Source organism: Physella acuta, unplaced genomic scaffold, assembly GCF_028476545.2.
Source record: "Physella acuta isolate Inbredline_101_S28 unplaced genomic scaffold, ASM2847654v3 ptg000917l, whole genome shotgun sequence".
Taxonomy (NCBI): domain Eukaryota; kingdom Metazoa; phylum Mollusca; class Gastropoda; family Physidae; genus Physella; species Physella acuta.
The window spans coordinates 285959-301562 of record NW_026732434.1 but is presented as its reverse complement, the minus strand read 5'-3'; the positions used below and the strand labels follow the sequence as shown (position 1 = coordinate 301562).

Sequence of the window (15604 nt, the reverse complement as noted above, 5' to 3'; positions counted from 1 at the left end):
AAAAAAACTTTTTAAAAAACCACGTTTTTCTTGTGGACTAAAAAGTAGAAAATAACTATTTACATACATTTGATGACAAAAAACGTGGGTCGGGCAGATGGGTCGGGAAATTTGATGGTGAACGTACCCACGTTTTTTGTCATCAAATGTATGTAAATAGTTATTTTCTACTTTTTAGTCCACAAGAAAAACGTGGTTTTTTAAAAAGTTTTTTTTTAAGTATTTTATTATAAACGGTATCGAATTTCAATAAGGGATCAATTATCATGTTTCTAAGTCGCCTAATTAAAACACCAGTTTCCGACTACATTACAAGGGTCCATTAACGGTTCTGTTTTGTGGAGGGGAGGAAGGGGAGTGAGATATCATTTAAAACACGCCTCTATACACGCCTCTAAATGTTTAAAACTCGCCCCTAAATGAGTAAAACACGCGTTTTACAAACGAATATACAAATTTAAAATACGCCCATACGTGTTTAAAAACTGCCTCTTCTTGTTTGCAACACGACCTATATGTTTAAAAAACGCCCCTACATTTTAAAAAACTGCCCCTACTTTTTTTTTAAACACGCCCCAATTTATGTTTAAAATACGTCCCTAGATGTTTAAAACATGCCCTACTAGTGTAAAACACGCCTCTACATATTTAAAACACGCCCCTACACGTTGAAACACCCACACATATTTATAGCACGCCCCAAAATATTTATAACACGCCTCTTATACATGTTGAAAACACGCCACTATTTGGCTGTGCTAAAGTAGAAGTCGGTTAACCATAACTTTAATGAAGATATTGGCAGATAAAATAGCTTTCTATAGCCTCTCCGAGACAATCCCCGAGGGTGAAAAAATATATACACTCAATGAAACGTAGCTATGACAGGACACACAAGGAAGTAACATAAAAAGTGGTCACATGATGTCCTACCTTGACCAGTGACGATGAAGTAAAAGTTCTCAGCGAAATGACCCTGTCGTATGATGGTACGGTTTGGCGTGACTCTGTGAGGTCAAAGGTCAGTTTATTTAGAACAGTCTGAAGTTTTAAATTAATGTGTTAAGTTATCTTTTCGACAAGACGGTCCGTGGGGCAAGCGAAGTAGAGTTCACCTGTTACTGTGACCTCGGCTTGTGAAGAGAAACTGCGCCCAGTTTTATTTTCAGCCGCCTTTACTCTGCAACTTAAGGTATCAAGCCGGGGATTGAACTCAAGACTTTCAGGTTAGAAGATGGGCACTCTACCGTTCTACCCCACCCTCCCATAATTTTATATAATACATGTTAAATGCTGAAAAAAAGTATAATAATAGTATATAATTCTTGAAAAGAGAACCAGTTGAACTGGTTAAAGTCATATAAACTGAGATGCTAAATTCAGTGGCGTAGCGAGAGGGGGGGGGTGCGGACCGCATCGGGTGACACCATTTAAGGGGGTGACACCAAGGCAAAAAAAAAAGCTAAATATGTAGAGAAAAATGATAATTACATTTAATGAAGTGATTAATTCGATTGTTAAAAAGTCTTTTAAGAGCAAATTTGACAAATCCCGACGAGGGTAGAGGGGGGGGGGGTGCAAATCGAAAGTTTGGGGGGGGGGTGCAAATCGAAAATTGAAAGTTTGTCCTCGGGCGCCGGGAAGGGTCGCTACGCCACTGGCTAAAGTCATATAAATTGGTGCTTGCTAAAGTCATATAAACAGGTACTGGCTAAACTCATATACACTACTTATGGCTAAAGTCATATAAATATCCCTAATGGCCATAGTCATATAAAATGGTATTAGCTAAAGTTATATAAATTGCTTATGGCCATAGTCATATAAAATGGTTGTAGATAAAGTCAGATCATACATACATGTCCAACCAGGCAACTTTGGCCAGTTTTTCCTGCATGTGTAGTGGGTATTCTGCGAACGATGGAATGCTCTGTAGCCCGAACATTGCCTGTTAATCAGTGGATACAAAAATCAGTGGCACAGCTACACAATTATTTTATCGTCAGAAACTATTTATAAGAACACTGTTAAATGTATATATTTTCTATATAAATCCCATTTCGTTCAGGGGGGGGGGGGGGGCGGTAGACTTTCTTCGAAGAGATGCCTAGAAGAAACTCTGATGTTTAGGTCATCAACGAATGAACTCAACTTCATTTCCCCAATGGATCGCTAGGTCTAATGAGGAATAGGAACTTTTTAAAATTATTTTATTTTTAAAAAAAAGCAACTGTTTATATGTGTGTGAGGGTGGGGGGGATCATCATTTCTTAAAATATTGTAGTCATTAATCATAAAGATTAAGTGCATTTGCGTTTTCGATGTCGAAATTACAAATGTGCAAATAACAAATTGGATGAGATATTATAAAACAGAATTAAAAACAGAACATGTTTAATGGTATTGGATCTAAAACATGCGTAAAATCAGATACAACATTTGATATATAGTTGTGTGATAACATATGTAACAACTAGCCTTTTAGTAGGTCTACTGGGTTCGAATCCTACTCAGAGCCAGATTTTGACCTGGAGAATTTTCAAATGTTTCTACGTCTACGTCGGTCACTCAACTTGCTGTACAGCTAGTTAAAGGAGCGGATACCAAGTGTAGCTTGCAAGACTACCTGACATTTAACACAAAATAATAAGGGGACGGCGTGGCCTAGCGGTAAAGTGCTAGACTGCGATAGTCTAGTTCGAATCCACCCATCCCTGACGGGTACCTAACTCACGTTAGGAAAACAAAAGCGACTGGGAAGATCGCTAACCACGCTTTTCATTAATATGTTGAAGTGTACGTACATTGAATAGCCTGTTGACCAATCAATGTTACGCAATGGATAACTCGTCCAACTTATTAAACACAGTGACCCGGCAGTTAACGCCACGAACATACCAACAGACACCCCTTCTGCATTTTGGACATCTTAGTTTCCTGTCAGTGATTTTTTAAAAAAATTATTATTCTAAGTACTCACCGTCTGTATTTGTTCCGGGGTCCTGTCTTTCGGATGTAGCCCCAACCCTAACCTCACTAAATTTATTATTCTAAGTACTCACCGTCTGGATTTGTTCCGGGGTCCTGTCTGTCGGATGTAGCCCCAACCCTAACCTCACTAAATTTATTATTCTAAGTACTCACCGTCTGTATTCGTTCCGGGGTCCTGTCTGTTGGATGTAGCCCTAGGATGCCTCTAACCTCACTAAATTTATTATTCTAAGTACTCACCGTCTGTATTTGTTCCGGGGTCCTGTCTGTCGGATGTAGCCCCAACCCTAACCTCACTAAATTTATTATTCTAAGTACTCACCGTCTGTATTCGTTCCGGGGTCCTGTCTGTTGGATGTAGCCCTAGGATGCCTCTAACTTCACTACTCAGGGAGATCTGGGGGTGAGTAGGTCAAATGCCAGCAGTTAGAGAATGGGGACAGGATAGTTAAGACATCTAAGGCTTGAAAGATCGAGTGAAGACAGAAAGATCTTGTGGAGATAGAAAGATCTTATGAAGACAGAAAGATCTCAAAAAGAAAGATTTTTTTTAAAAACAGACAGATCTTGTGGAGATAGAAAGATCTCATCAAGAAAGATTTTTTTTAAGACAGAAAGATCTTGTAGAGATAGAAAGATCTTATGAAAAGAAAAAGATATCATCAAGAAAGATTTTTTTGAAAACAGAAAGATCCTATGAAGGCAGCTTTTTGAAGGTAGAAAGATCATGTTAAAATAGAAAGATCTTGTGAAGATAGAATGATCTTGTGAAAACAGAAAGATCTTGTAAAGATAGAAATATCTTATGAAGACAGAAATATCTTATCAAGAAAGATTTTTTTGAAAACAGAAAGATCCTATGAAGACGGTTCTTGTGAAGGTAGAAAGATCATGTTAAAATAGAAAGATCTTGTGAAGACAGAAATATCTTAAGAACACAAAAAGATCATATGAAGACAGATCTTGTGATGGTAGAAAGATCATGTGAAAATGTGTGTGGTTTATGATGCCGAAGTGTGTGGTAACGACACTACATGTGGTGTGGTGAGATCTCTGGAAATAATAAACACTATGATAAAGGGCAGGGTGGAAAGGTTAAACCAACGTAAACATTGTGTGTATATAATATATGCACAACCCCTACAAACATTGTGTGTATATAATATATGCACAACCCCTACAAACATTGTGTGTATATAATATATGCACAACCCCTACAAACATTGTGTGTGTATAATATATGCACAACCCCTACAAACATTATGTGTTCTAAATAAGCGCACCGCCCCTACAACACCAAGTTCTATTCTACTGAGTTAAACGTGGTTTCTTACCTCTCGATTGGCCTTGAAATAGGAGGGGTCAAAGTGTAGGCCATAACTTTTCATGTGCTCTTTGGATGACTCGTCGTTGTCTGCATCCTGTTCTTTGGACAAGCTGGTGAACGTCTTGAGGAGAGCACTGGTGCTGTCTGAGCTGTGGGGGTGTTGGGGAGTCTTAGAGTCTTAGAGTTTGTACACATGTGGTCAGTAAAGTTTGTACATGTGGTCAGGGGGAGGTGAACCAGTGAGCCAATCATACAGAATTTTAATACATCTTCCACTAAGATCTAAGACTAGAGGTACACAGAACTTACGTTTTGATAATAGCCTTAGCTAATTTTAATACATTTTTGACAGCAATTGAAAGTTTCTTGAACTTCTCGGCCAGCTGAAAAGTAAAAAAGGGATAGGTTAATAAAGGGCATGTCTTAATAACATAGGGATAAAATGACTTACAAGCATATTCTTGTCTGGTGCGTGTAAAACACATTGCGGACTATAGGACAAAGTAAGCTAGTATTTGGCTACCAGTCTAATTAGGCTACCAAACTAACTGGACTAATCAGTATTTGGCTACCCTAGTCTAAACACATCACGGACACAAGAACAATACTACTATCCTGCCACTATAGCATTACCCGTGTGTCTATAACATGAACTACGCCCCAAACACCCCAACCATGACGTGTCTTAATTAAACCACCTGGTCAGATGGTGTGGCCAGCCGAGGGTGAACTTCTGGTCCAGGCCTGGTCACGGCCTGTGGGTGGAGCTTGGCGACCACGTGATACAGGCTCAGGTTGGGGCGGGTGATGTTAGAGTCTGCACCACCTAATACATCTGCAACATCGAGAGAGGCTTCCCTTGAACTGATCTGTTGAACTGGAGCGACTTTAAAATCTTGAAACAAGGCATCACTTTTATCTGACACAATACTGTCCGTTTGTTGAAGTTTCTTTTGCTCTTGGGCATCCCATATTTCCGTATTGGAGCGAACAATTTCCAAACTATTTTTACAAGTTTTTTCTGACAATTTATCAATATTTCTACTTTTGATATCTGCACTTCCTGTTGGATATTTACTCGGTTCCGGGCTTAACATAGGCAGAGGAACATCTTCCCATTTTTTAAAGAACATTGTTTTAGGACTCAACGTATCTTTTCTAGAATCTTCCTTAAAAACTACAGCTTCTACGCGGGTCTGTAAACCCGTTTGACCGTCGATCTCAGGTAGTTTGTCTTTAGGTTTCCTGTCTCCAAAGTCACGGGTACCAGCGTTGGTGGAGTTCCGGTGTTTGTTTAGCAGAATGCTGGGCAGAAGCGCGCGGATTTGTTGGATTCTTGACTTATGCTGCGTGCCGGCCGGGCAGAAGTCTAACTGCTCGTTGACAAGGTCAGGGTCAATGGCGTAGTCGCCAATTTTCGGGAACAGAACGAAATCCATTCTCGATTGGTAAACATGAAACATAAATCATTCTTTTTTTTTCCTTTTTAAAACTTTGTTCTCAATAAAATAGTGAATAATCGGGTTAAATGTGTAAATAACTTGAATAACATAATGTATAAAAGCGCAAATCTGAATTCGGATAATATAGAAACAATGGTTGATGAAACTGTAGTTGTTATATAAGGATAGACCCTAACAACACTGTATCTTGTAGTTTGATTTCTATAAGTCATGAATTAAATTAATTACTAGCCATATATAATTTATTTTAAAAACCTTCACTATTTTGCTGTTTTATTTCTGTATGCGATTGTCTCACATACAATTCTGGCTGAATATCAAAGATACACTGCAGTGATCTGACGACTTCATCAATGAGAGAATCTGTACAATAAGAAATCATTTAGTGTCCACATGAAGGCAGGTAGAAAACTTATTGTATCCAATATCTAAACTCTAGAAGTTATCCAAGACAAGCAGAGCATTCAATGTTCATTGCACTACACTAACTTTCAATTATTTATATTTATTTTTCTTTTTACAATGAAAAAATAATAAATCCGTTTTTGATGTTTCAGTAAGTCTCAAAAAGTAAACCTTTAATTTGGTTGCTTTTTTTAAATTTTATAATTTTTTATTACTTTCGCTATTGTGTATAATAATAGTCTTGTTTTCTGGCTCCAAATTGTTCCCTGGCTAAAAAAAAAACTAAAACTATAGCCTGAAATTTTTTCAACTGATAGTACTGAAGGTGGTGTCTCTGAATTTTTTATTTAGCTAAACTTTAAAAAAAAACATAGCTGTAAAGTTTTCCCGAATCAAAAGCACATCTGGGATAAAGCTCAGAATGTTTTTTACCAATCCAAAAGCACGCACGACAATAAATCCGAACTTCTCCAATTGATTCCAAATTTTTCTTGCCTGAAAGTACACAAGACCGACTTCAAATTTCCCTAGCTAAACGCAGATTTTAAATCTCCTTTAGCTAAAAGCACACAAGACTGACTTCAAATTTCCTTGCTAAAAGCGCTAGAGCCTTTTAATTTCCTTTTTGCTAAAAGCACAAAAGACTAACTTCAAATCTCCCTAGCTGAAAGCACTTGAGACTTCATTTTTCCCTTTTTCTAAACGCATACACAAGACTGACTTCAAACTTCCCGAGCTAATAGCACAAAAGACTGACTTCAAACTTCCCTTCTGCTAATAGCACATAGACTGACTTCAAACTTCCCTAGCTAATAGCACAGAAGACTGACTTCAAACTCCCCGAGCACTATCCAAGACTAACGCGCCACCCTTTAAGCGTGGCTAATGCCATACCCCGCTTCACGCTCGACTGAACCCAGTCCCCATCAGCGTGAGCGACTGATCTGATGCTATCAGTATCGATTGTCACCGATCTCGGCAAATGAAGTGATTGGGCAGGTTGACGGAGAGAGGGGTTCCAATAAATCGAACTCCGCGGTCAGCTATCAGAGCGTGTTTTAAACACGTCGTGATGTCGGGATAGTTGACAGAAGATTTAATTTAACACGCGCTTTGACTTCTGCTTTATGCATACGGGTCATCGTCAGCAAGAACTTAAGTGGATGGGTTTTTTGTCAGGGGTAATTAGGTTATATATTTAAGATGGGGTGTGTCACGCTATAAGGGACATCACTCGCCCGAAAGAATGTGTGCTGATTTCCCACATTGTTTGATCAAAGTGGAACAGAGGCAGGTGTAATGAAACATGCCTTACGTGTTTATTTAGAATTGGCACTTGAAAAAAAAATCGAATAAGTTGTTTACTTTTTTTCTAGATTTATATTTATATGGTGGATGTGCTGTGGGAATATCTTTAGTGACATTGTATGACGACGGGGTGTTAGTATTAGCTTGAAATATTTGTCACCATTCATGAACGACCGCTAGTATCTATAAATATTGCTTTTTATTATTTTTTTAACACGTTTTTATTAACACGTTTTTCTTAACTCAGCTTCGCGTTTGTTTGTTTGTTTGTTGTTAAAATTGACATCGAAAATTAGCCCACTTCTGATTGCTCTACAGATCTGAAATTTGGCATGCAGGCTACTTTCGCCTAACAATTTCAGATGCAATCATAAAAACTAGCAATTAGAGACCGTAATTAGCTTAATTTAATTACGCCCCAAGGACCATAAAATTGAGGACATAATTTCTAAAGACACCGACAAGACTGGAGGCCTATTGACACAGTTACTTCGGCCCCAATCGATGTGAGCGCGCTGGTCGTGATCGTATAGTGGTTAGTACTTCGCGTTGTGGCCGCGACAACCCAGGTTCGAATCCTGGTCGCTCAAGATTTTTAGTCCGTGTATTTATAAACACTTAGTCAAGTCATACTTAATCAAGTCATTAGATAAAGTAGAAAATAAACTATATAAAAAACTTTTTTAAAAACCACGTTTTTCATGTGTAGCAACGGACTAAAAAGGAGAAAATAAAATACTTAAAAAAAACTTTTTTAAAAACCACGTTTTTCTTGTGGACTAAAAAGTAGAAAATAAATTTTTCTTTTGTGCTTCCTCGAGCTGTGCAGATTCTTGTGATGACTGACAAAAAACGTGGGTCGGGCAGATGGGTCGGGAAATTTGATGGTGAACGTACCCACGTTTTTTGTCAGTCATCACAAGAATCTGCACAGCTCGAGGAAGCACAAAAGAAAAATTTATTTTCTACTTTTTAGTCCACAAGAAAAACGTGGTTTTTTAAAAAGTTTTTTTTTAAGTATTTTATTCTTAACTCAGCTTCGCGTTTGTTTGTTTGTTTGGATGTTTGTTGTTAAAATTGACATCGAAAATTAGCCCACTTCTGATTGCTCTAGAGATCTGAAATTTGGCATGCAGGCTACTTTCGCCTAACAATTTCAGATGCAATCATAAAAACTAGCAATTAGAGACCGTAATTAGCTTAATTTAATTACGCCCCAAGGACCATAAAATTGAGGACATGATTTCTAAAGATACCGACAAGACTGGAGGCCTATTGACACAGTTACTTCGGCCCCAATCGATGTGAGCGCGCTGGCCGTGATCGTATAGCGGTTAGTACTTCGCGTTGTGGCCGCGACAACCCAGGTTCGAATCCTGGTCGCTCAAGATTTTTAGTCCGTGTATTTATAAACACGTAGTCAAGTCATAGTTAATCAAGTCATTAGATAAAGTAGAAAATAAACTATATAAAAAACTTTTTTAAAAACCACGTTTTTCATGTGTAGCAAGGGACTAAAAAGGAGAAAATAAAATACTTAAAAAAACTTTTTAAAAGACCACGTTTTTCTTGTGGACTAAAAAGTAGAAAATAAATTTTCATACATTTGATGACAAAAAACGTGGGTCGGGCAGATGGGTCGGGAAATTTGATGGTGAACGTACCCACGTTTTTTGTCATCAAATGTATGAAAATTTATTTTCTACTTTTTAGTCCACAAGAAAAACGTGGTTTTTTAAAAAGTTTTTTTAAAGTATTTTATTTCTATATTCAAGGCAATCGATTTGTTATCAAATAACATTCTATTCCATCATATTTACCACAGTGAGCCAACTTCACGCTTACAGGTTATTGCTAAATTTTCCCAACGGATACATGATGAAGAAGCCACGAACAAACGTTATTGTGAAAATCTACAAGAGGGGTACGTCTAAGCCACCTAACCTCGTATTTCTGATTCGTATAGCTAAATTGGGCTAGTGATTGAAGGAAGAAGAAAAAAAAAAATCGGTTCCACACCTAAAAGAACTTTGTCTATCTAGACAGCCAAAGGTAGACTTCAGTGTATAAAAAGTTATCACATTATTTGTTTCGTTCTAAAAAAAAATAGTTGAAAGTGCAGGGTTTTTCCCCCATTTACTCTGTTTATTTCTCTTGGCCAATTAGCAGAAGTGGCTTTTGTTTGCTAACACAGGTTGCTACTTAGACTATTGACGGAGGCTTTCAAATTCCCTTCGATATCAACTCGAACCGTATATCCCGAAACCGCCACTGTTGATCGATTATATTGAACGAAGCATAAGCAAGTAGATATACTTTCAAAACATGCTTGTCGATCTTGTAGTGCAGGGGTCTCCAAACTACGGCCCGCGGGCCGGATGCGGCCCGCGAGGTCATTTTATCCGGCCCGCGACGATCGTTTTGTCCACTGAATAAATGTTTGTTGGAGGTGGCTGAGGAGCTTTGCACAGAAAGTTCAAAACTATTTGAAAATGTATCTTTGGGTGCAAATACAATTACTCGCCGTGTTGCAGATATTGGTGAAAACATCGTGACTCAAATAGCGAAAAATTCAAGCAAGTTTCGCCATTTTCAATTGCAATGGATGAATCGCTGGACAGCTGTTCCACCTCTCAACTGCGTGTGTTCATTAGAGGTGTGGATGAAGACAAGAACATAACACAAGAGCTGGCTTCCCTACATATAATGTATGACACTCTAACCGAAGAGGATATCTAACCATAGATAGTTCAGAGACAAACACAAAATCACATCAATAAGATTGCTAATTTTGCGAGAAAATTCTGAGCCGAGTATCTAAGAAAAGAAATAGGTGACTTCCTTATAGTAAAGGCAAGTCACAGCCATTATTGTCTGATGAAGAGTGGGTATAGAAATTGGCCTCTGCTGCAGACACAACTAGTCATTTAAATTTTCTGAACCTAAAACGACAAGAGAGTGAACACTTGTGTCTGATCTATACACACCTAAAGGCCATTAGATACAAACTTGTCATGTTTTTGGAACAAGTACAGGCTAACAACTTGACACACTTTCGGCAGTGCAAGGTCTTCATGGCTGAGTTCCCCACGTAATTTGCATACGAGATCATCACAGACCTCCAGCTGCAGTTTTAGTAGAGGTTTTCTGACTTGGATTCAAAGGCAGAAGAAGTGAGACTGTTTCAAAGCCCATTTGAAGCAAATGTGGCCAGTTGCAAAGATGAACTGCAGCTGGAGGTCATTGATTTGCAAGCAACTGACCTCCTTAGAGACAAGTTATAGAAGGGCGGTATACGTTTTTCGGGTGGGGGGAGGGGGGCGCCACGACCCTAAAGAGATGCCTTAAAGAAACTCAGGCCCCCGAACTGATATGTGATAGTTAATACGGCCCTCGGGCTGAAAAGTTTGGAGACCCCTGTTGTAGTGGACTGATTTATGACCCGCGCGATACGATAGAGCACGCGTCATACTGCCGATCGTGTGTCGTGCAAGTATGATTGATGACGGATAAGCACTGTCCAATGACATTTCATGCTGTATAAGCCACACTGAAAGCAAAGTTTATGTTGTTTTTTTCCCCGCTAAGTGTTGTTGTGTTTAGTTTTAGTTTGGCTTACGCGAGATTAAAGTTTGTTTATACGCTACTGGGACATTTTTTAAAAACTTTTTTTAGTCTATGATAAGAATTTTTTTTTAAGACAGTGTGTGCTTATAATTAAAACTACTTAAAATTCGCTGTGTTGCTTAGAATTAGGTTTAAATTTAGAAATAAAGCAAATATAATGTACGAGCTGATCGGAGACGTAGCATACGCCGCTATCTAGTTGTTTATTTTCTACTTATCAACAATTCATATTTGTGAATTCGACCACTACCTCCCCTGCCTCCCCCCCCCCCCCCACCCCACTCCACCCCGCCCAGTGAAAGCAGCCGTTTACAGACGACAGTGAAAATGTCAAGCAGAACTTATTATCTCCCCTTAGTTTCAAATCGTTTAAAAACGAAATTTTCTGCCCCTAATAGCCGTCACTTATTCTAACCGGCTCTACTATTGTAAACCTTCGGGGTGAACCACAGCTCACCTGACAGGTGGGGATGAGGGCGGTGGCTTAGCTGCGTGGTGTTTTCTATGGTCTCCATGAAGAGAATTATATAGATAGATAAATACCACACTTGACAAGATAATGACATAGCAAACAGGAGTTATATCATGAAACTATGTTTGTACAGCACAAGTTGACTTAGACAAAAACAACGTGAATCCTCATAAAATACTTTGAGGCAAACTTTGCAATTTCCTGAGCAAACAGTGTTAGGATTAAAAAATCGATACAGCTCTAATCTGCTGTTAATACAGACACGACATTAATCCAGGCTTAACATGATACATGACCTGGGTTCGAACCACGAGCTCTCGAGTTATGCCCAGTGTTTCTTCCAGGTATCTCTTCGCCCCCCCCCCCTAGAACGAAATGGAATTTATTTCGAAAATATATACTTTTAACGGTGTCCGCCCCCCCCCCCCCCCCAGAAATTTTAATCTGCCCCCCCCCCCCCCACCCGAAAATGTCAAGTGCCATCCACACCCCCACCCCCAGGGGAAAAAAGTCTGGAAGAAACACTGGTTATGCCTCCCATGAGTTCAACCATCAGTAAAATCCCTTCCCTGGCTCACCCCTTGAAACAAACTATACTATTGGTGGAGACCACCGACTTACAGCCAATCGGCGTGTTGCACACAGACCACTTGATGGCCTGCTCCTGGACGAGCCGAACCTGACGGACGCGAGGCTACTTCTCCTGGAAGAGAGTCTGGTGGCGCTGTTGGCCAAAGTTAAGTGAGTGATGAATGCCGAGTTGGTGCCCTCGTTTGGTGCCAGCGCGGGGGGAATTTCCGCTAGAAGATTAGACAAAATGCCATGATACTTAAGTTTCCCTTCCAAACCTGACGGGCTATGGGGCAAGTGAATTAGAGTTCACCTGTTTCGGTGACCTCGGCATATGAAGGGATAGTGGTGAGCACTATGCTCAGCCGCCTTTACTTTCACTAATGTGAGTTAGGCACCCATTAAAGCTGAGTGGACTCAGGGACGGTCTACTGACTTGAACCCGAATTCGAACTCGAGACTTTCGAGTTAGCAATCTAGCTCTCTACCTCTAGATAAAATTCCATAATACTACATAGATGTAAATATAAATGATCAAATACTTTTATGTATGTATATATATATATATATATATATATATATATATATATATATATATATATATATATATATATATATATATATTACATACATTTTTAAATACACCAGAGTTTTTACTGTCCCAGCTAATTTGCGTTACTTAAGAAGCGGGGAACAGCACAGACTAAAGTACCATTAGCAATTATCGTTGCCCTAAAACATTCCATCCCACTCATCCCCTCTGAATATATCCCCGTCCTAAGCTTTTAACTTTTTGGTATATTCATTCAGTATGAGTACTCTCTACATATTCTGGTTGAACATACGTATCTCTGAGCCATCATTGTGGTGTTTCTTTGAGTCATTGCTGCTGTTGTCTTCCGCATTGTTAAACAGTGTGCTGGGGTTGTCTTCTCGTACTGCCGCAGACGGACTCACTATGAGTATATCAGGAGGTTCTTTGTCGTCTGCCGAGCTTGGTGAGGGGCGGCAGAAATCCGCCGGAAGGATGTGATGATATCTTCTGTACAGCAGTTGTTGGTCTTTCAGTGTCGGATCTGTTTTTGTCTCTGTTGTCCCTAGAGTGATTTCCCTTTCTTTGGCAGCCAAAAATCTGTTGTTTGTTCAAAATTTATTAGGATTTTTAAATAAATGTGTTTTTTTATGTTCAGCACTAGGTTTCACTGTAGAGGGTAGACATACAGCAGAGGCGTAGCGAGGCGGGGGAGGGGGGTGCGGACCGCACCGGGTGACACCATTTAGGGGGTTGATACTAAGGCAAAAAATAGCAAAATATATAGAGAAAAACTTGAGGGGGGGGGGGGTGCAAATCGAAAGTTCGAGGGTGGGTGTAAATCGAAAATTTGAAAGTTTGTCCCCGGGAAGGGGGGGGGGGGTGACACCATTAAGTGCCGCACCGGGTGACACCCGACCTCGCTACGCCACTGACATACAGACATACATACATAGGAATTGATCAGTTTAAGTGCAATTTTTGTTTTGGGTTTTCTTCATTCCGATCTGGAAGTCTAACTTACAAACTCATATTCCTACCATTTAAGTACCAAAGTATGAATTTGTTTAAAATGTATGCTAGTAGCAAAATGTAAAATGAGACGGCATGGTCAAGGGGTAGAGCGCTAGATCGCTAACCCGAAAGTCTCGAGTTCGAGCCAGTAGAGTCCACCCAGCTCGAATGGGTACCAAACTGACGTCAGGGGAACTAAAGGCGGCTGGGCATTGTGATGACCACACTATCCCTTCATATGCAGAGGGCACAAAAACAGGTGAACTCTACTTCATTTCCCCCAGGGACCATCAGGTTCAAAAAGGGGACAATATCTAAAAGAGTTGGCGAGATATCTTTTTTTTTCTAAAAAATGTACAATTATTAAAACTTTATACTTTGTTAATTAACACGAAGCTTGTTTAAATAGATTGCAATATTTGCATGCAAGTCAAATTTGACAACTCACCGTGTCAAAGATTTCAGACTGCTTCCTGTGTAGTTCTCAGGCCTGGCGTAGTAATCTAAGTCCGTTTCCGGGGGGTCGGATGATCTGACTCGGGCACTCATGCCTGACTGGTATTCATGACTGACTTGCACTCAAGACTGACTGGGAGGATGACTAAGCACTCGGTTAGTAAAAGAACAAAAAGACCGTTGTTTACAGACCTTTGATTTAGCAGAACTAGAGTCCAAATTAAATTAAATTATGAGCAAACAAGCACAGACCACGTCACTCTAACCCTACTCTTCGCCTATCCTGCACTGTATGGCCAGTCCACTATCAAATGGTTTGGTTGATTTAAAATTAAAAGAAAACAAAATTAAGCTCATCTAATCAACTACATAACAAACAGTAATTCAGAAATTAAATAATGTTCAGAGTAAAGTACAAACTTTGGGAAAAACAGTTATCGAAATTATTGAGAATTACCTGAAAACGGAACAATTCGTATCTTCTATTGAAGTCTTATCTAATTAACACTCATAATATCTTCCACCAGTGGATATAAATAATATAATTACAAAAGTACGAATAAATTATAATTGCCCTGCTTATGAATTAGAAGGCATACGTAATTTCTTAATCTTTCATTGAAAATTTAAAAAAAAAACGTTTTGATCGCAATCTTCATTAAAATACAATAAATAATAACAACTCCTTTATGTTAGGTTAGCTTGGCAAACTTTACAAAAAGAGACACCGAAGTTATGTATCCAACAGTCAAAGAGCGGCTTAGACCTTTAAACAGCTTACATAGCCTCAACAAACTTCAAACACCCCCCTCTCCTTTCACCCTAGGGTTTGAATGAACTCGTCGCGACGGTCGACTCTTCTGACATGCGCAAATAGGGTATCACAGACCCAGTGTTGTATAACAAAATATCAATGGCAGGGATTGAGACTGTTTGCACAAATTCTATCTTTAGCAACTGTAGTGGGGTTTTTTAGTAGTAAAAATGTAAGTGCCACTGTAAAGGGTAGAGAAAAAGGGGGGGGGGGGTGTAACCGATAAAATAGATAACAATCAATGGCAATACGAGCTAATGCAGTTTGCCTTACATTGTGGTTTTTGGAATTTACAACATGTGTCTATTGTAAGACCTATGACCTATACGGTATCTGTAGAAGTATTTTATTTCTCATTACTCATACAATACCTGTAGACGTATTTTATTTCTCATGACCTATACAGTAGCTGTAGACGTATATTATATCTCATTACATAGGCAGTAACTGTAGATGTATTTCATTTCTCATTACATATACAGTACCTGTAGGCGTATTTTATTTCTAATGACGTATACAGTAACTGTTATTGTGTTTTATTTCTAATGACTTCTCAAATGAGAAAAAAATACCGATGATGCACGTCTAGAAAAAAACTTGGATTCAACATTTAAAATAACAGATT

General features: G+C 39.1%; 2 protein-coding genes across 2 annotated transcripts in view; one reads left to right on the top strand and one right to left on the bottom strand.

Moving 5' to 3' along the window:
* Positions 1-14258, bottom strand: part of LOC131953345 (cyclic nucleotide-binding domain-containing protein 2) — a 29707-nt gene extending 15449 nt beyond the window's left edge. The window contains exons 1-8 of the mRNA XM_059316496.1: positions 14158-14258; positions 13009-13295; positions 12215-12393; positions 4628-4701; positions 4326-4467; positions 3314-3388; positions 1860-1948; positions 934-1007 (exon numbers count right to left, since the gene is read on the bottom strand). Coding sequence (XP_059172479.1) covers positions 934-1007; positions 1860-1948; positions 3314-3388; positions 4326-4467; positions 4628-4701; positions 12215-12393; positions 13009-13295; positions 14158-14258 — 1021 coding nt within the window. The remainder of the gene's footprint in view (positions 1-933; positions 1008-1859; positions 1949-3313; positions 3389-4325; positions 4468-4627; positions 4702-12214; positions 12394-13008; positions 13296-14157) is intronic.
* A 959-nt stretch (positions 14259-15217) lies between these two features.
* The window catches only part of LOC131953352 (ATP-dependent RNA helicase DHX8), a 108681-nt gene continuing 108294 nt past the window's right edge, over positions 15218-15604 (top strand). The window contains exon 1 of the mRNA XM_059316507.1: positions 15218-15222. The gene's annotated coding sequence lies outside the window, so the exon portion shown is untranslated. The remainder of the gene's footprint in view (positions 15223-15604) is intronic.